General features: G+C 40.4%; 2 protein-coding genes across 2 annotated transcripts in view; one reads left to right on the top strand and one right to left on the bottom strand.

Annotated features, from left to right (window-relative positions):
- Window positions 1–3,647, bottom strand: part of LIPA (lipase A, lysosomal acid type) — a 101,068-nt gene extending 97,421 nt beyond the window's left edge. Inside the window, exon 1 of the mRNA XM_019942104.3 lies at window positions 3,629–3,647. The gene's annotated coding sequence lies outside the window, so the exon portion shown is untranslated. The remainder of the gene's footprint in view (window positions 1–3,628) is intronic.
- Window positions 3,635–14,695, top strand: LOC101329907 (interferon-induced protein with tetratricopeptide repeats 5). Its single transcript, XM_033842016.2, has 2 exons — window positions 3,635–3,944; window positions 11,620–14,695. The coding sequence occupies exons 1-2, from the start codon at window positions 3,940–3,942 to the stop codon at window positions 13,061–13,063; spliced, it is 1,449 nt and encodes a 482-aa protein (XP_033697907.1). The 5' UTR covers window positions 3,635–3,939; the 3' UTR covers window positions 13,064–14,695.
- Window positions 14,696–21,856: the final 7,161 nt, after the last annotated feature.

The raw sequence follows: 21,856 nt of genomic DNA, 5'->3' as shown, positions 1-21,856 counted from the left end.
AAGGCTTTGGATTTCTACTGAAATTCTATAGGAAATGAAGTGAGCAAAATTTATATCATTGAGGGGCAGGCATCAGAGTTACATAGAAGTTACATAGCAATCTTCACAATTTCCTTATCACTAAAACAAGAGATTTATTAGATTAACAAAAACATAACTTAAAGTGCTTGTGTTGGTGGGAGGAGGCTGTAAGGTACTAAAATAAGTCTAACTCACTGCCAACTCCCCGAGTCAGAAATATTAAAAGTAAATAATTATTGGATAAGTGGTCAATTCTCAACTAGGCAGTTTTTCCCAGGTATTGTTATACATCGTTTGTACCCAGAAAGCAGAGCTCATTAAAATAAATTAAAATAAATAATTAAATAAATTAAAAATAAAATAAATAAATTAAAAATTAAATAATAAATTAAAAATAAAATAAAATAAAGTAAAATAAAATAAATAAAATAAAATAAATAAAGTAAAATAAATCTCTGGATTATGTAAGGTGTTTGTGTGAGATGTGTTTGACAACCTTCAGAGATCACATTTACTTAAGTGTGTATAACTTATAACCTAATACCACCTCTCTCTCCCATCCTTCCCAACTCTGGAAGAGATCTCTGCACTTCCCGGAGCTCAGTAAAACTAAAATGTGTGACAGCCTGGATGTTTGCAGAGGAAAACAACAAGCAGCAAATCCAGGAAAACAGATGCTCTTTGGTACTAAAGATACTATTGCCAAGCTTACAAATGAATATATCCAGGGATTACCAAGCGGTAACTGATGGCTTTAGATTGACAGCTGAATTTCAGGAGCTTGTTACTCCCATGGAAATGACTGACAGAACCTCAGTCGGTGTCCTTATTTAGAGTTCCCCCCAGGTGCCCAGCGGGGGTCTCTCATGTACCCTGAATCAAGCCAAGCCATACCTCCTGCCATTCACTACTATTATAGGTGCCCCAGCCCAAGTCCTTGCTAACTGCTGTCTACCCACCACCACTGGCTCTGCCTCCTTGAGGATCATCCTGGCCACCAATGTCTCCATTCTCACGATGCTGCTAGAGCTGGAACTGCATTGGGACTAAAAGCCTCTACCCTACAGCCTGCCCCAGCTTGAACTGCCCACCCTCAGTCTGTGTCCATAGCTCTGTATCTTGTCCCCAGCCAGACCAAATGTGATACAGGCACCTCCACTTTGAAGCCCATGCTGAAGGGAGTAGGCCTTTACTGCCATTCCCCTGGATATCAATCCTCTCACCCAGGCCATCTCTTGAACTCCAGTATCACCCCCAACTTCCCTTCATCTGTATCCACTTTCCCTCTCCTACCTAAAGTCCACCTCCTCTTTCTTTCGGGCTGTGCTGGAAGACTAATTCAAATAAATTAGGTATATACATGAGGGTATTACTTACATGATTCTCAACTGTGGGGAAGAGGGAAGAGGAGGATTTTGCCCCTCGGGACAAAAACAAAAAACAAAAAAAGTTGGATTTGGCATTATATGGAGACAATTTCATTTGTCACAACTGCAGGGTGCTACTGACATCTAGTGGAGAGATGTAAGATTGCTGCTTAAACATCCTAAACTGTCAATAGTGTCAAGGTTGAGAAACTCTGGCTTATATCTATTTCTTGGAAGAGTTATTACTTAAGTTTCAGTTTCCCAAGCAGATTTTTGATCAGCTGCCATGTTTCATGTTCTATTTCTCTTTTTCTCTAGTTGCTGTGTTTCACAGGTTGATGAGAATAAATTCAGAAGGTAACACACGATTAATTTTCCCAAGAATCCACCCAATCCAACAGTCTGTGAAAAAAAGACTGAGATTCAAATTCCATCCAGTACTTTCAGCATGTTCAACACCTACTCAACAGTCGGGTCTTTGCTTCTTCCCAATCGTGAAAGTGTATATTCCTTTAAAATTTTTATAGATGGTTTTTGTCTTTCTGAATTTGAATTCCTAAACAATATAAGATGATAACCAGGATCCTTTTTTCCCTTTTGGTTTTTATCATTGATTGTTTAGTTGCTGTCCACGCAAACCTTAATAAGCAAAGACTATCTCTTGGCCCAGATACAGCTAAAAGAAAGGAAAGGAAAGGAGTACGAACAAGGAAGAAAAAACACTACCTACGCACTGGAAATTTTTTCAAACAGAGCTCTATTAAATGTTCTACATCCTTAGGAAGGAGGAAATTCTGGGCTTATTTTTCTACCTCCAAATAAACCATTCAGTACTTTTTCTAAAATGTGGCTTCCCACTTAAACATTACAACAGACTACACACCCACTGCATCCACATTACCGCTCCGGCCTCATTTCTTAGGACGTTTTCCCTACTCTCTGCACTCCAACCACACCATCTGCGCTTGCCAAGTATGCTTGCACCTCCAGGCCTTGCACTTACCGTTCCCCCAGCCTGGAACGCTCTTCCTTAGCCCCATATCTACAGTGCTCATTCGTTCACCCCCTTCAGATCTTTGCTCAACTGTCACGTTCTCAGTGAAACCTTCCCTCACCAAGGTATTTATAACAGCAAAACACTTTGCACTCCAACCTTCTCTCTGCTTTTTCTCCATAGCACCACCTAACAAAAAATGTTTTATATGTTCTTTATCTTTACCTCTCACACTAAAAATTATCTCCAAACAAATAGGAGAGCAATAAAATCACAAACGCACAACTAACTACACTTCTGTACCTACACTGTTAGCCATGTTTGCCGTGATTCTGGGGAAGCAAGAACTGACTTTATCTACAGGCCCCTTTTTCCAGCAAAACTGAATGAAAAAGTCAGCACTTTTAAAACTAGTGACCACATAGTAAAAACTGTACATCACTGCCCATTCATTTGAAAGCAAAGTGACTAGGATGGTATAAAAGTGATAAGCTGGTGCCTTTGAAACGTTTCGATGATGAACACGTTTTCTCAAAGTTTGAGAATTATCTCCCCTCTCTGTGCACAACCAGGAACAAAATGCAGAAGACGGTGAACGGGGTAGGGCTTGCCCCTTGCCTCTTTTATTCCCAGCTATCTTGACAGGGCCTTCAGCAATGTCTGGCTCTTAGGAGTTATTTAATAAAACTTGTTGAAGAAATGAATGATTGAATTCGAAGGGGACAAAATTTTTAGTGTATTGGCGTTCGCTATTTTCTGCTTAGATTCCTAATACCACCTCATCTTTATTGGGACCTTATTATAGGAAGCTCGGTTGGCAAGGGCATGGAAGGCAAGGGAACTTTCATACAATTGTGGGTGGGGGGTGTATAAACATCTTTTCAAAGCTATTCGGCAATAGCTACCAAAATGTTGAATGTATACACATTTTGGCCCCCAAGTTTCTCTAGATTTACCCAATGGAAATCATGGCACAAGTGCACGGCACTGCACCTGTGTTGGCTGAATCAAGACTTGAGTTCCAGCCTAGGACGCAGAAAGCTGTAAAGAGCATCGCCTCCACCCAACCAAAATAACGCTGAGCAATCTCCTGTCATTTTAGTTAAAACAACAACAACAACAAACAACCACCCCCAAGAAAGCTAATCTTGAGGCAAGTGGCCTCAGCGAGATAGGTGAGAGCCAATACCGAAGTCTCGAGGCCCAGCTGTAAATTCCACCCCGAACGACCCCGCGCTGCGCAAACCTCTCACTGAGACTCCTCAGCCGGCTCCGGGGCCCACTCAACTAGCTCTTCCAGAAGTTTCTGTTTTCCGGGGCTGGACTCCGCCTAGTCGGGGATCAGATTCACTTTCTAGTTTCCTCTTCCCGCTCGGGTCCTGCCTTGAACAAAGCGGACGCCCCCGCGCGCGCGCGCGCGCGCGGACTAGCGCTGCGGTCATCTTGCTCGCGCGCGCGCACACGCACGGGGCCGCTCAGTCCGCGCAGCAGCCGAGCGCTGAGGGGAGAAGCGGAGAGGACCGGCGCCTCCCAAGACGGACTCAGAGCCCAGCCACCATGAGGTGAGGGCTTCTGCCCGCTTCTTCTCCCCAACTCCGTGGGGCCTTTGTGGCACACCCGCGTTTCTCGCGTATTCCATTTCCAGCGCAGCGCTGCGGCCTTTGAAGGGGCCGAGCCCGGCCGCCAGGCATCTGCGTTGGCGGCGCTCCCCGGGAGCCCCGTCCGGGCCCGGGACGGCTGAAGGCGGGCCTGCTGGGGAGGGTGGCCGAGCGGACCCTTCTTTGGAGCCCCGGGCGTCCGCGGTCGGGACTGTCGGGCCGGGGGGCGGCGGGGCTGGGGGTGCCGGGCGACGCGTCCCGCGGGCCTGTCACCTCCCTGCGGCTTTGGTCGTCGCCGGCCCCGGACCGGTGCGGGCGGCTTCTGCGTGGCCGGTCCCCGCAGGCCTCAGCGCCCGGCGTCACACGCGTCCGTTCCTGCCATTTTGCCTTCTGATTCCTGGGTCTGACTTCTCCCCCTCCTTTGTACCATGGACAGATTGCTCTAGTTCCACCCCATCCACCGTTTTATGAGGCTTTCTTTCTCGTCTCCTTGACTGGCGTGTGGTGGGTGGTCCTAGGCTGACCCATGTAATCCGGTCCCCTGCCCTGCACGTGGGTAGTTAACGCTCTCCATCGGGAAGCTGAGGAGTGGGAGATTCCGACCTTGGGCCCCTGAAGCCCGTAGAGCCCTTTGTTCTAAATCCTGACTGTGACCACCTACGAGTTGGGTGACCCAAAGCAAAGTTTCTTCAGTTCGGTGGGTCTGTTTCTTACCTGTAGAAATTGATAGCATCCATCTCTTAGGACTGTAGAAGGGGGCACATAATATTTGCAAATGTTGACTAAAAATATTTAATAAATGCCTCACTTCTACCATTTGTAAGAAGGGAGGGAGGTGGGAAGTATCAGGAAGGAGCCTGAAGAAATAGGGAAGGAAAGGCGGGTGCACAGTATGTAGATGCAGGTTGGTGTGGAAGAGGGGTGGACCCCATTGGGCACTAACTGTCTCCCAAGAAAAATGAAAGACTACTCCTTCCTGGCAAAAAACAAAAACAAAAAACACCCCCCCCACACACACACAAAATTACCTGAAGATAGATGTTGCCTCTTGAGACACAATAGCCTCTCTCTGCCAGCTTCCCAGAGACAAAGTTTAAAAATTAAGTAGACATAGTTGAAAAAGTAAAACTTGTCATAAGTGTCCAGTTGTGCATAAATTCCAGAGTGTGGGCAGAGCACTTACACGGCTAACTGAATGTCCCTTGGAGATCTCACAGCCACATCATAATGCCTGGGGCAGCCCTCCGTCCTCATCGTCCTTGTGCAGAGGCAGATGTTCATTTTACTCTGTGGTTGGGCAGAGGGCTGGTAAGCCCATGTTGCATAGGGGAGACTGAAGTGGCAGAAAGTTTGGAGCCATTAGCAAGATGGGAAGAGCTAGCAGGAATTCCCTCATCTGAAATTCAGGTGCTTTTTTTTTTTTAATGCTAGGCTCATGCCTCTGGGCTGGAAATGCCAGAAGCTACCAGTATATAATTGCATTCACTCAACAAATATTTATTATTGAGTTTCTCTTATATGCCTGAAATCACAGATGCTGGGGACACAGAGGTGAAAAACATAAAACTGGAGTAAGGTCCTTATTCTCATTTAAATGGGGGAAATAGACAACCAAGAATGAATGAGTAAATAATCAACATAATTCAGAAAGTGATAACAGCTATAAGGAAAATAAAATAGTGCTAAGAGAGTGACCTAGAATGGAGGGGGTGATTTTAGATAGCTCTACCACAGGCGGCCTCTTGGGTAAGGAATATTTGAGCTGAGTTAAAGGAAGGAGCTAGTCATACAAAGATTTAGGAGCAGAGCTCTTTAAGTAGAGTAAAAACAACAGGTGTAAAAGGCCTTGAACTTGATATGTTCAAGATAGGAAGAAGGTCAGTATGTCTAAAACACAGTTAATGAGGAGGAGAGTAGGAGAAGACAAGGTTGGGTGGGTAGACAAGTCCAGCTCCTTTAGGGACTTGTAAGACATGGCAAAGGCTAGATTAAAATCTAAGGGTGTTGGGAAGCTATTGGGAGATTTTAAACCAGAAGACTGACGTAATCTGGTTTACATTTTTAAAAGTTTACTAATACTGTATGGGGACCAAGAGTGGAAACAGAGACCAGATTTTTGCCACAGCTCAAAGGAAAGGTAATAGTCTTTCCTATTTTCCTAGACTAGCAGTGGAAATGGAAAAAAGTGGATGGATTTGAGATGTATTTGGGTGATAGAATTAACAGGACTTCCTATCGAAGAATAGGAATCAAAGATGACTCCTAGGTTATTTGGCCTGTGGAACTAAGAGGTACCGAACAAGGTGGGGAAAACCAAGGGAGGAACAGGCTCAAGGAACCCAGATTTCTATAATTTCTATATTTACTTGAGATGCCAACTGAACTTCTAATTGAAGGTGTAAACTAAAAGTTAGATAAGTCTGGAATTCAGGGGAGAGATCAGAGATAGAAGAAATACCTTGGAAGATCATCAGCATATCTTTGGATTATGGAAAAAAAAGGTATTTTAATTCCCTTACATGAATAATGATGATAATTATATCTTTGATAACTAAGATTTTTGTCCTTCCTTCAGATCACTTTTAATACATTTCCACCCAGCTCTTTTGTTATTTGAAAGAATCATTAATCACCCTCTCTGCCCCTCCACAGCGTGTCCTAGTGAGAAGCAGCTCCATCTCAAAACAGCTCCAACAATGCAGAATGCTATGACTTTAGATTGAGGGCTCGTATTTGAAACCATTGTTTTCTTATCCTGAGACCTTTAACTGTCTGACATGTCCTTTCCAATGGGCAGTTACACAACCTCTTACCTGCTCTTTAAGCTGCTCTAAAATCTCTTGTTTTCTTTTAAGTCCTTCCCAGGCAAAGTGAATTTTACATACATTAGACATATCCTATATTTTAAAGCAAACTATTCTTAAAAACAACTCCAATTTTTATGTGAAAGGGGTAGTATAGCATTATGGTTAAAAGGCATAACCTTTTGTTTAAGTCAGGCAGAACTAGGTTTGAATCTGTGCTTGGACACTTTATAGCTGTGTAACCTTGGACATGTAATTTAAACTCTGTTTCCCAGCCCTCATCCATAAAATTGTGAAAATAATAAGACACTGTTATAAAAATTAAATGTAATTTGTGTAAAGTGCTTGGCAGACTGCCTGACATGCGCAGTGTGGCAAGTGAATGGTTTTGGGGGGTGTTTTTTTTGACCTCTCATCTGATTCTAGAAATATATTGTACAAGTGTAACATTTATACTATTGAGCTGAATCTGTAGTGAACCTAGGTCTTATGCATAAAGTTGTTTTCTCATATATATCCTTGTTTGCCATTTAATTTAGCCCTCACTGTCAATAAAATAGGGAAAATTTCAAGTTAGAGTAGAGGTCTAGCCTGTTGGGCTTGAGGCTTTTTTATACATTAAGCTCTATAGGCCCAGTGTCTTCAACTGTCCTGTCCCATGCAGTAACCACTAGTCATACGTGACTATTCAAATTAATTAAAAGTAAATAAAATATAAAAAGCAGTTCAGTGGTCATCCTAGCCACATTTCATGTGATCAGTGGTCACGTGTGTAGTGTCTATCACATTGTGCAGCACAGATAAGAACATTCCCATCGTGGCAGGAAGTTCTGTTAGAAAGCTCTGGTCTAGAACCTGCAATCACTAAAATGTGGGACCTGTATATATGTGTTTACATGTATATACAGACCACACAAGAGAATAAATATGAAAAATTTATAAATTTAAAATTAGTAATTATAAGTGAATGTAAATGTCTACTAAATATAATACTAAGTTAGCTATTAATGTTTAAATTTAGTATTTATAAAATTAGAAAACATGTCATGAAGTATATGATTAGATTATAAATATGAATTGGTTTTATTTTTCTAGTCACTACTGCTAATTGTGTACTTAGTCCAGTTCTCTGAATCTTCTGCCACTTTTGGCTATTAGGACAGCCTCTTTCCAGTTCCTGAAGACTCAGCCCAATTCATTTTAAAACCTCAATCTCATATTTGATTCAAAGCACTCTTCTCTTCGTTCCCAACTCCCAGAAAATATTGATAAAGGTGCTGTGAAGAATAGGAAAATGTGATAGACTAGACTGTAGGATGGCAGGCAAGGTGGAGATGCAGCTTGAGCTAAAGTGGTCAGGGGTAGCCTTCTTTGAAGAGCTGAGATTTGAGCCAAGCCCAGAATTATGAGAATAAGTAAACCCTAGTACTCTCTTAGGAAGAATTCACAGAGTGAGGGAATAAAAAGCAGGTACAAATGCCCTGACGTAGGTGCATACTTGGCATAAGAAATAATAAACAATAAAATTTTGTAAAGGCTTGTAAGACTGGAGTGCAGTGAGCATGAGGAAAGTGGTACAAAATGAGGTTAGAGAAGTAGACATGGGCCAGATGGTAAAGGGCATAGTAACCATGGTTAGGAGTTTGGGGCTGGAGATAAAGATTTGAGTAGTATTAACAGTGTATAGTTTCACTCTGCTTCATATTCCGTCCTTCTCACAAGTATCCCCATCTCTCCCACAAGAATCATTTTCTCCCTTAATACTGGATCATTTCCCTTTGACATATCATTAAGTCATTAAAAATATGAAAAAATTTTTGACAATTTCCTCAGATTTGCCTCTGTTTCACTTTTAATACATTTCTGCGTACATTGAGTGAATGCTGACAATTTCCTCAGATTTGCCTCTGTTTCTCTACTCCCTTCATAGTAAAATTCCTTGAAGGAGTGACCATATCCACTTCTTCTCCTCTTCCCATTATCTCCTCAACCCACTCCAGTAATATTTTCATCCCTACCGTTCTGTTAAAACAACAAGTTCCCCCACAACTTTACTCCTCCCCAAACAGTGATCTCTGTCCTCATTTTCTCAACCTCTTAGGATCTTGTGCACATTAAACATTTCTCTTTTTTCAAAATCAACATTTTCTTCTTTAGGCTTTCATGACACGAGATTTCTTGGTTTATCTGCTCCCCTACTGATTATTAAGATTAGAAAGGGGCAATTGAGTTGAAGTAAGATCTCAACAATGAAAAGGAGGAAGTCATAAAAGATCTGAGGGCAGAATGGTCTAAGCCAGTGCTTCTCAACCAGGGTGATTTTTGCTCCCCCAGGGGACATTTGGTGATGTCTGGAGACAGTTTCGGTTGTCACCACCGGAGGGATGCTAGTTACATCTACTGGGTCAAGGCCAGGGATGCTACTAAATATCCTGCAATGCACAGGTCAGCCCCAACTAAAAGAATTCCTCGACAATCATAACTAAAGTACACCACCACTACCACCACCACCACATAATCCCATTACTCTGATTTTTTTTTTTCTTAACACTTATTACTGTCTGGAATTATGTTGTCTGTTGATTTGTTTACATGTTTATTTTCTGTCAACCCCTTTTGTTCCCTCCTCTCCTATAATAGAATTACCATGAAGAAAAGGCCTTTATCTATCTTGCTCATTACTGTATTCACTACAACCAGCATATTGCCTGGCACGTATGACATGAGGTGATCAATAAATGTTTCCTTCTTTTTTTCATTTATTTGGCTGCATTGGGTCTTAGTTGCGGCACACGGGATCCTCATTGCAGCATGCGGGATCTTTCGTTGTGGCACGTGGGCTCTTTATTGCGGCGTGCGGGTTTCTCTCTAGTTGTGGTGCGTGGGCTCCAGAGTGTGCGGGCTCAGTAGCTGCGGCGTGCGGGCTTAGTTGCCCCGTGGCATGTGAGATCTTAGTTCCCCAACCAGGGATCGAACCCGCATCCCCTGCATTGGAAGGCGGATTATTAACCACTGGACCACCAGGAAAGTCCCCAATAAATGTTTCTTGATAGAAATACTATAGTTCCCGTAAACATTTATACAAATATGCATACATACATATAAGGAGGAGAGTCCTGTGCACAGCATAAAGGGAAATACACACACTGTACATTATTCATCCGATAATTAGAATATTTCCCTCTTTGAGAGAAGCCTTAAGTAGCTTTTTTTTTTTCTGTAAATTTCTTTCAACCCTTAATTGTGGCCGATTGTAGATTTAGAAAGTCTTTCCTGACTGCCTCGCCACTACCATCAGCAAAACTAGGTATATTAATCAGGATTTTGTCAGTTGCAGACAGGAGAAACCCAGTTCAAACTGGCTTAAGCAAAAAGAGAGATTATTTCCTTAAAAAAGTAGAAGTCCAGGGATGGATAGGGTGATCCAGGTATTTAATCAGCACCACAAGCAATCTGTCTTTATTCCTGTCTAAGCCCTGCTTTCCTCTATGCTTGATTCTTTCTCAGGCAGGCTGTCCCCAAGAGTTTGGAAAGATGGCCACCAGCAACTCCAGCTTATATTCTACAAGCTTAAAATTTTTGGAAGAGAGTTCCAGCAAAGCCCCATTTCAGCAAAATTATATTTTAATTGGATTATCTCTGAATATATCACTGGGTCCAAGGAATGGCTGGAATATGTGTGCTTTCCTACAGACTGGAAGAAAGTGTAGACAGCCTGTCTCAGATCACATGGACTGAGAGTAGGGGGAGATGTTCCACCAAATGAAGGCCCCAGATGTCCACAACACTGGACTATGTGCCCTTCCTGAGTCACTTCCATGGAACTTTACTGGAATGCTGAGTTGTAATTGACTGTGTACTTAGTGTACTTATAAGCTCTGTATAAGCAGGGCTGTGTCTTATTCACAGTTACATCCCCAGGGTTATTCAGAACATCTTGCACATAAAAGTCTTTCGGTAATGAATAAATACTTCCTGTCCCTTCCTTTCCCCTTCAGCTTCCTAGCTTCAGAGATGAAACTAGGCCCTGCAGAGATAACACTGTGCTTCACACAAAGGGAGTTCAACAAATATTTGTGAAGTGAACATTAAGGGTAATGTTAAGTTAATAATAGGTGGTAGCCTTTATTTATGCCCACAATCCTAAAGGTCAGAAGGATATTCCACATAACATCAAAACCTACTAACCCTCCCTTTGCTTTTTCCCCATTTTCTCTAAATCTTTGTTATATCTCAAACTTATAATACTTCTTCCCGTCTCTTGGTGTTCCTGTTCCTGTTCCTTTCTGACTCTGTGTCTTTTTTTTCTCTGTGGGGTTTCCTTTGTTTGTTTCTTTATTTCTCTGCAAAAATTATATATTCATGTGGCTTCTCTCTCCTTCAGTGTACTTATTTTTCTTATTTCTCACCTTCTCCTCTTTCCCTTCACTACTCATAATACAGAAAAGAAATTTTTATGTTGTTTATTAACTGTGTATATATCTATTATTATTAATTTTCAGAACTAGTAAATACGATATTTTAAATTCCCCTCTCTAAAAATAGGTGGTCCTTGTGGGTTAGTGACTGCCAAAAGGAAATAGATACCCTATAACATAGAAAATGCTGTCATCTCTCCAGAATTGGTTTTGCAATAAATAATGTGAATTTAATGAAATATTTTAGGACATAACTATACTAGTTTCCTCTGTGTATAGAGTTATAGAAACCTAGTGCTTTAACTGTAAGATCAAATAGATAAAATACAGTTCTTTGCTTAACAACCTGTTTAAGCTTTAAAAATTTATTATTTCCTTTATTTCTTCAAAAATTAAAAAGGATTTTATCTTTGACAGTGAAATTCCTAAGGACTCATTGAAGGCCATTCTGTTGGAGTTAGAATGTCACTTCACATGGAACTTACTTAAGGAAGACATTGATCTGTTTGATGTAGAAGATACAATTGGGCAACAGCTTGAATTTCTTACCACAAAATCCAGACTCACTCTTTATAACCTGTTGGCCTATGTGAAACACCTGAAGGGCCAAAATAAAGATGCTCTAGAGTGCTTGAAACAAGCAGAAGAAATAATACAGCGAGAACACTCGGACAAAGAAGAAGTACAAAGTCTGGTCACTTGGGGAAACTACGCCTGGGTTTATTATCACATGGACCAGCTTAAAGAAGCTCAGAAGTATATAGACAAGGTAGGGAACGTCTGCAAGAAATTGTCCAGTCCTTCTGACTACAAGTTGGAGCGTCCAGAGATTGACTGTGAGAAAGGGTGGGCACTCTTGAAATTTGGAGGAAAGTATTACCAAAAGGCTAAAGCAGCTTTTGAGAAGGCTCTGGAAGCAGAACCCGACAATCCAGAATTTAACATCGGCTATGCCATCACAGTGTATCGGCTGGATGATTCTGACAGAGAAGGGTCTATAAAGAGCTTTTCTCTGGGCCCCCTGCGGAAAGCTGTTACCCTGAACCCAGATAATTCCTATATTAAGGTTTTTCTGGCGCTGAAGCTTCAAGATGTACATGCAGAAGCCGAAGGGGAAAAGTATATTGAAGAAATCCTGGACCAAATATCATCCCAACCTTACGTTCTTCGTTATGCAGCCAAATTCTATAGGAGAAAAAATTCCTGGGACAAAGCTCTTGAACTTTTGAAAAAGGCCTTAGAGGCAACACCAACCTCTTCTTTCCTGCATCACCAAATGGGACTTTGCTATAGGGCACAAATGATCCAAATCAAGAAGGCCACTCGCAACAGACCTAAAGGAAAGGATAAACTGAAAGTTGATGAGCTGATTACATCAGCTATATTTCATTTCAAAGAAGCTGTGGAGCGAGATTCTATGTTTGCATTTGCCTACACGGACCTGGCCAACATGTATGCTGAGGGAGGCCAGTATGGCAACGCTGAAGACATTTTTCAGAAAGCTCTTCGTCTGGAGAACATAACTGATGACCACAAACATCAGATCCACTACCACTATGGCCGCTTTCAGGAATTTCACTGTAAATCAGAAAATACTGCCATCCACCATTATTTAGAAGCCTTAAAGGTCAAAGACAGGTCATCTCTGCGTACTAAACTGACAAGTGCTCTAAAGAAATTGGCTTCCAAGAGACTTGGTCACAATGATTCAGATGTGCAGAGTTTAAGTGCCCTAGGGTTTGTTTACAAGCTGGAGGGAGAAAAGAGGCAAGCTGCTGAGTACTATGAAAGGGCCCAAAAGATAGATCCAGAAAATGCAGAATTTCTTACTGCTCTCTGTGAGCTTCGACTTTCCATTTAAATACATACTCCAGGAAATTAGTTCTAAGCTTTTTTCCTCCATTTTGGTTTCTTATATTTTTCTTTATTGTTTTAATCCATTGTTCATTATAGAGCTAAGTTTTATTGAATTGTTATTTTGTATCTGGCATCATGCTAAATACTTTATATATTTAGTTATGATGAATCTTTTTTTTTAATTAAAATACAGTAATCCATTGAGAAACAGCAAAATTCCAGCTGTTGTAACTTTATAAAGTATGGTCATTATGACTTTATATCCTTTATCTCTGCTATTTATAATAATTTTCTGATTAGATTTTGTGAAGTTTTCCATATCACTTCCTTATGCTGCGAGTATAATCCTACACATGCCTTTGACACCTACGTCAGGAACAGTCTTTTAAGGAGTGCAAAATTATATTAGTTAAGCACTTAACTATGTAGCTTGCAAAAGACGGAAACCTCTAGTTACAGATGTTCCAACTTTGAGGATATTTAACCATCAACATGATAGTTACCTAAAGAATCCTCTTTGTTGGAAGAAAAAAGTTTATAATAGAAGTTTGTCATCCCTGATGACTTCAATAAAAGGAGAAAATACTAGAACATGAGAAAAAAGATTTCCCCATATACAGAACTTCAGGGACCCATGAGAAATCCAAAGTATTACCTCCCAAAATATTCATTAAGTAGCTAGAAATAGTGATGAGGAAAAAAATGGATAATGGAAAATCATTAGTTTCAAATTTTTCTAGTTCTTTTAACTAGAAGAATAAACCTAAAGTTAATCTAGATGGAATTAATTTTATTCCTTCCAATTAAAATTGCAGTATTTTTAGGTTAAAATCATTGAGATAAAAAGCGGACCAATTGAGAAGTTGGGAGAAATGATAAACAAATGGGTAAAGTAGATGCCCCTAACCTACATCCCCAGATTACCAAGATTTCAGTGATTTAGTTTTGGGTCTGGACTGGTTGGAATTCTCATCCACACAATTTCTGGCCTTTGGTTAACTGTTTTAGTATTCCAAAGTTACTTCTATGAAGCTTTTCCTTTTGTCTGAAGTTTTCAGATTGACATGTTTTCCTGTAGATCCTCTAGGAATAGTTAAGCCCTGTTTTCAGTTTTAATATCCACTTTGAAGGGTCACTGCTTAAGGGCTTTTACCCCAGAGGACTTTTTAAATCGGGATGTTGCTAAAAGTGGCTTCTTTAATGTTGTTTACTTGATTATAGACTACACAATTATATTTACCACCACAGTGTTAGTGGAAAAATATGCCATATGATTTAATTCTCCATACCTTCAATGTAGCTCTTAAAACTACTGTAATATATACTGTATATATTCTCCATACCTCCTAAAACTACTGTGTTTTTTACTTTTTGTTACTATTTTTATTTTTTAAATTTCTATTATAGTTTTGATTATTATAGAAGTAGTGAACTCTCATTGTAAAATTTCAAACAATACTAAAGTATATGAATTTAAAAGAGCACTTCCTTCGCCCTACCCCAGTTCCACATGCCCAAGGTAAACTGTTAATAATTTGATAGGTATCCCTCCAGATATTTTTTTCTCAGCATATTCAAACATACATAAATACTGCAGTGTATCTCATGAATTAAATTTTTTTTAAGGTTCGTTTTACTTATCTCCCTGCTGGTTTTATTTATTTCGCTGATTTCACTTGTTTATTCAAGAATTAAGAACAGGCAAGGGAACGGTCTTTAAGTATTTCAGTAATTCAGGACTGAAGTCCTAACCTATCAGTAGAAGCATTTGTCCTGTTTTGCAGCAAATAGCTTATTTTGCAGCAAGTCATTTTCTCCCATTGGGAATAATGTTACGATTAAGGTTATGTTCCCAAGTAGAGACTTCATATGCAATAAAATTACAGTTGTGATATCAAAACAAAGATACAACTATACAAGCCTCTCTATTTAAACATTAGACTTTAAGGTCTATTAAGTGATTTTAAAATCCACTAGATATTAAAATATTGAAATATATAAGAAGCATAACACTAAGAAAGTATAAAATCAGCATATGAATAATACAACTATATAAGTTGAACTAAAATTAATATTTATAATAACTTTAAAATTTGTCAGTATTGTGCTTGCCTTCCTAAACTTTATTTAGAGATACTTTCATAGACTCTTCAGTTTAAAAAAGACCTCAAAATTCACCTTTATTAATTAACCATCAAAATTTGAAGGTTGAATTATCTTCCTAAACGATAATTTTTGTCTTCAGATAGTCCTTATTCTTAGAAATTTGGGACTTCCCTAGTGGTGCAGTGGTTAAGAATCCACCTGCCAATGCAGGGGACACGGGTTAGATCCCTGGTCCAGAAAGATCCCACATGCCGCGGAGCAACTAAGCCTGTGCGCCACGACTACTGAGCCTGTACTCCAGAGCCCGTGAGCCACAGCTACGGAAGCCCGCACGCCTAGAGCCTGAGCTCTGCAACAAGAGAAGCCACCGCAATGAGAAACCTGCGTACCACAGCGAAGAGTAGCCCCCGCTTGCCACCACCAGAAAAAGCCCGCGCGCAGCGACGAAGACCCAATGCAGCCAAAAATAAATTTATTAAAAAAATAAAATTTGTTTCTGCCATTTAACTGAAGACTTCTAGCGTGTAGTTTACACATTTTGGTCTGTCCTTAGGGACTTCAAAGATCTAATGCTTTTTAGAGATGACATTTTGTATTAGTTAAAACTCTTAATTGCAAATCAAAAAACTCAGCTAAACTGACTTAAGCAAAAATGAAAATATAATGAATGATGTAATTTAATAGTCCAGGGGCAGCACTAATTTCAGATAAATTTGAAGGAACAAATGAATCACCAAATACATATGGCTGTTATGTGAAGTCGTGACACTGAGTTGCCAAAAACCAAATGTCTACTACACATATCTTAAAGTAATTGAAGACAATTGCCCTGTGTCCCCTGAAACTTGAGTTAAACATTCCACTTCCTTTCACCCACCGCCATAAGACATATTGCAGTCTCCTCCCCATCATGGTTATTTTGAATTCTCTCCAAATTGTCTTTATCCTTTGGCAAGGGTTTGTGCACAGGGTTTAACTTCATACCTAAAGTGAGGTTTTAGGACTCTGGTAGAATTATCCCTTATCTTTTCTATGAACTATATGTATATTAATGTAGCCAAAATAATAACATCCACTTCCTATCTACTTATGTGTAGGTTTTTCCACACATGCCGTTTTAAGGCATGCCTTACATATCCTATACCTGACCATTTGGCTTTTGAAAGTGTTTTATGTTCCTTGGTAGCATTCAGTACTTCAATTCAGATGACCCACATCTCTTAAAGAAATTGTATAAATATTTGTATATAAGATGCTATCCACTGTAAATGACAGAAAATAGAAAACCTGGCATAATCTGTCTTTAAACCAGTAAGAAACAAAAGTAACTCGTGTTTTCAAACAAGGCTTAATCTTTTCAAAGCACTGTGGCCAAGACACAATCACTGTCTCTACTTCTCAGCACTGATTTATCAAATTTGGCTCCATTCTGAGAAAACTACCTTTGTGATCCTAAGATGGCTGCCACATGCACTCTTGTCTCTATGCAGTGGAAAAGAGCACATCTCTTCCCTGAACCATCTGAGAAGTCCAGGTTTGCAGTGTGATAGGACTGTCATAGGTTATGGAACCATTTTCAAATAAGTCATCATGGCCAGAGAGGAAGAGACCATGTTCATTAGTTAGGCCTGAGACATAGCTGGCACAGAAAGACAGGAATGAGGAGAAAGTTAACTTCCTTAGAAGCATGGACTGCAAGGTGCAGGGATGGAATTATCGAGAAAATCGGGATTGGATACTGGCAGCCAAAAATACCAAAGTCATGTAGATTCAAATTTTGTCTTCTTCCCCATTCCATACATGTCTATAGCAAGTGAAGTATTTCAAAAAGGAGGTAGTCATTCTAGCTCTAGTCATTACTGAAGCCCCCAGTAAACTTTTTCTGTTGAGATTTCAGTCTGGTTCTCTTATCCCTCTTTATTCCTACAGATCTGTTCTCAGCATCATGGGTAGGGGGAGTGGGGTATGGAAAGTGGAGCAAGGGAAGAAGTTATACTCACATTGTAGCAACTGCTACCAACTGTAATTCAGACAACTTAAAAAAATAGGTAGAATTATGGGCTTCCCCGGTGGCGCAGTGGTTAAGAACCCGCCTGCCAATGTAGGGGACACAGGTTTGAGCCCTGGTCCAGGAAGATCCCACATGTCACGGAGCAACTAAGCCCGTGCGCCACAACTACTGAGCCTGCACTCTAGAGCCCACGAGCCAAAACTACTGAAGCCTGCGTGCCACAACTACTGAAACCTGCGTGCCTAGAGCCTGTGCTCCACAACAAAAGAAGCCACCGCAATGAGAAGCCCACGCACTGCAACGAAGAGTAGCCCCTGCTCACTGCAACTAGAGAAAGCCCGCGTGCAGCAACGAAGACCCAACGCAGCTATAAATAAATAAATAAATAAAATTTTTAGAAATAGGTAGAATTATGGCTGTGAATGTATCTGAAGTACCAAAGATGGCTGTGTTGACTGAAATAATGACTTATATCCAATAAAGCTGAGCAGAGGCTGAAGAAGCCATCACCAGCTTATTCACAGCTGCTGTGAGGTCTACAGGCCTTGAACTGGACTTGTCCAAATTCAAAGTGGAAAAGGTAGATGATAAAAGTGAGTATGGGATGACCTAGACATCAAAGGACAGCCAGATTACCCACGTGGTCAGCTTGTACATATATATGTACAGCTATATGTGTGTGTGTGTGTGTGTGTGTGTGTGTGTGTGTGTATATATATATATATGTAATGGTAAAGTCCCATATAAAAATAACTGCTTTGCATTAATTATAAGATACTTTAATATTATACCTTATTTAACTATTTCAACACTGCAAATAAATAGAGCAACGCTCAGAAGTTAGTTAACATTATCAGAATCACACAAGCTACTTAGTTACTAAGTGGTAGCGCTAGGACCAGATCTGACCTCATTTACAGTCCACTCTCTCTGCATTGTATCAGTGGTTCATAAACCTAACCCTAAATCAGAACCACTGGTGAAGTTTTTTAAATATCAAATTCCCAGGTCCCATGAAAGACCTACTAAACTAGAACCTCCAGGGGTGGGGCCTATATATTTGTAAAGCACCCAAAGGGATTCTGAGGATCATCTAGGTAAGGAAACGACTGTAATAACTTTGGGGGGGATGGCCTTGTCTGCTCTACATCCTATGCATTCCATTTGTAAGTAGAAATCCTAAGGGAAACTACATATGTTAGGTTAAAGTTAACAACAGCCCAAGTTTAGATACAACTTTTACCCTGTTATGTGGAAGCTCTCTGAATAAAAAGGTTAGGGGAAATAACAAGGAATAAGCAAGAATAATGTAGAATCAGAGGTTTGGGGAGGATCTTACCTCTCCACTCTTCTCTCCCACTTCTCTCCCAGGACCACAGCCTCCCATTCCTCTGCAATTCTCTTCTTAGCCAAAGTTCTCTGGATCACTGAGATGTGGTTTCTTTTCTGCCTTAGCTTCCTCTTTTCCTGTATCAAGCCACACATACCTATCCCACCCCAAACAAAACTCCCACCTTCTCTGGCAGTGTCTTATTTGCTAAGATAAATTTGTTAAGTGTTTCGTTGTACTTCACTTTAAGTGAATTAAAAAACAGATCTAATTACTAGGAACATGCACAGAAATGCCATGTATATATTCTATCTGCTCAGAACCTAGGGGTCCTTTATAAGTGATGAACTAGAATTCTCAATATCTCCTTTCATGATGGGCTCTAGGAAGAGAAAACAACAAAATAATGAAGGTGAGATGTGTAAGCTTTGGGAAAGCCAAATCTCATGGGAGCACACAGATGCCTCGTGGATAAACTCTGAAGGACAAGCATGGATTGACGTCACTTGGATTTAACACCAAAGACACTGAACACATTGGCCTTTCCTATTCTTCAGGAAAAGCCATTCCTGTTGAAACTTCTTCCATTCCAATTTGATAAAGGGTAAAATGGGGTGAGGAAGAAAGAGATGAATACCCAAGAGTTCAAAAGTGAGCCTATAGGTCAACTTCCTCCAAACATGTCCCTAACTCACCACCAGATTGGAGCAAAGCCCTAGGAAGGAGGGAATCCTAGTTCAGCCACATATATAGACTATAGTGTCATGTGAATAGCCATAGCTAACTCATAGCTACATAGAATATAATATGTACTAGGTGCTGTTTTAAGTGCATTACATGTATTAAACTTATAAAATCCTCACAAAATCTCTATAGATAAGCATTTTTGTTATTTCCTTTTGCATATGAGTACACTGAAATTGAGAGAGATTAAGTAAGCCCAAGGTCACGTAGCTAATAAGAGGTAGAAAGAGGTTCAAACCCTGGGTATCTGGTTCTAGAATCTAACATTTAACCACTAATCAATATTTTCTAAATAGCTTTAAAATTTGTAATGAAGGATATGGGACGATAGGACCAATCTTTACAGAAACTGTAGGAGAATGCTACAGAGAATCACACAAAGCACAGACATTCTACAATCATAGGTCACCCAACACTTTCACAGAGTCCCAGAACTCCCTGGAAGGAATTGTGAAAGGGATTAAAAGCTGCTCCGAGGGCTTCCCTGGTGGCGCAGTGGTTGAGAGTCCACCTGCTGATGCAGGGGACACGGGTTCGTGCCCTGGTCCGGGAAGATCCCACATGCCGCGGAGCGGATGGGCCCGTGAGCCGTGGCTGCTGAGCCTGCATGTCCGGAGCCTGTGCCCCGCAACGGGAGAGGCCACAACAGTGAGAGGCCCGCATACCGAAAAAAAAAAAAAAAAAAAAAAAGCTGCTCTGAAACCCCTGGAGAGAATGGCCTGAGAAATCAAGGGACTCAGTCTAAGGGAGGGGCTTAAGAGTTGGATGTTAGAAATCAGAGATTTGGAATAAATTCCTCGAAAAAGGAAGCAAACCTACTTTGGAAGGTTGAAAAACCAGTAAACAATTAGAAGCCAGAATATCCCATTCTTTGCCCTTGGGCAAAGAATATATCTCCCATGCACATACCAACCAGAATCAGAACTTTACCCAGTGTGGAGAACAACACAAGAAGGCAAGGAAGGAGGGTACTGTAACTCATGAAACGACAAGAAGTAGGCTGGGATCACCTGCCCCTTAATATCCCCTGAGTTTGCCTTGAGCCTCCAAGCCATGGACTTTGGAAAGTAGCTCTGAGCCCCTAATTCCACTGAATACTAATTTAGTTTAAGAGGCACTTCACCTCTTCACATGATTTCCCTTTTCCATACCACCTTAACACCGGTAACCTTACACCTCAATCTCACCAAAACAAACAACAAACATAAAAACCAAACAAACACCAAAAATGAAAGCCATTTACAGGCCATTTGTATATAAAAACCCTTTATTGATAAAGTTTAGGAGAGGAGAATCCACAACTTAGTAATTTAATATTATATAATCACTTTTTTAAGGAAGAGAGCAGGAGAAAGCATAGAAGGAAGGAGAGGAGAGGAGATGGGGAGAAAGAAAGAAGGAAAGAAAGAAGAGAGAGAGATGGATTGAAGGGAAAAGAGAAAGAAAGAAGGAAACACCCTCAACCATTTCTTGATATTCCTGCCTCTTGCCGTGATTCTGGGCCTTATCTCCTTCCCTATCTCTACTCTTCTCCTGAAAAAAAACCAATTCCACTGTTTTCCTGAAACAGAGTAATTCAGTTTTCTCTTATCCTCATATACAGCCACAGACACACTTATGCATAACCAAATTCATTTAGTTGCTTAGTTCAACAAAAGAGTCTTTCATTTTAACATGATACACTCTCTTTGAAGGCAATTGTTGCTATAAATAACATCCCTTCACAATTTCATGGGAAGTACACATTTAAAAGTAAATTCAATCACTAAATCTGTCATAATTGGTATACAGTATAACCAGCATGACATTTTATGTTTCCAAATTATACAGAATACACTCCCCTATGTCATTTGGTTTCAACATTTCTCAAAATTTGACTTCTGGTATGTGTTTGAGATTTCATCTTACACTTTAACTTAATCCTTTTTCAACTCATATCAAATCAATTAACACAATAGTAGGGGACCAAGAATGGGACCCAGGATGGCAATCTGAATTCCCAAAGAAGGCCACAGAGGGCTCAAAATATTTTTTTTCACATTAAATTTTACCTATGGTTAGCCCTAGTTAAGTCAATTAAAATTATCACTCATATTAACTTTGATATTCTACATAGAGAAGTGACCTAGGCAATGAAAATATATCCTGAAAAATACAACACAGCATCTTTATCCCTATATTTGTACTTGCAAGAGGAAGAGGATACATGTGGGATGGGTAGTGAGCAGGGACTAGGGGAGGGAAGAGAAGGGAACAACAAACTTTGTTCTAAGGCTGGCCTTGTCCAATTAAACTGTAATTGGAGGCATCACCAACTTTTGGGAAGTGGTCTAATTCCAGCAGATGGCAGCGCTGCATAACATGTAGTTATTTGAAAAACAAAACAAAACAAACAAAACAAACCAAAACAAAAACTTTCTTGAATCTCTGGACTATTTAAGAAGAAAAAAACTTACAAATAATTCCTTTTTTTTTTTTTCGGTACGCGGGCCTCTCACTGTTGTGGCCTCTCCCGTTGCGGAGCACAGGCTCCGGACACGCAGGCTCAGCGGCCATGGCTCACGGGCCCAGCCGCTCCGCGGCATGTGGGATCTTCCCGGACCGCG

This window comes from Tursiops truncatus, chromosome 16 (assembly GCF_011762595.2).
Source record: "Tursiops truncatus isolate mTurTru1 chromosome 16, mTurTru1.mat.Y, whole genome shotgun sequence".
NCBI classification, from domain to species: Eukaryota; Metazoa; Chordata; class Mammalia; order Artiodactyla; family Delphinidae; genus Tursiops; species Tursiops truncatus.
Note: the sequence above shows the minus strand (reverse complement) of the source record. Positions and strands in the feature narration are given on the sequence as shown.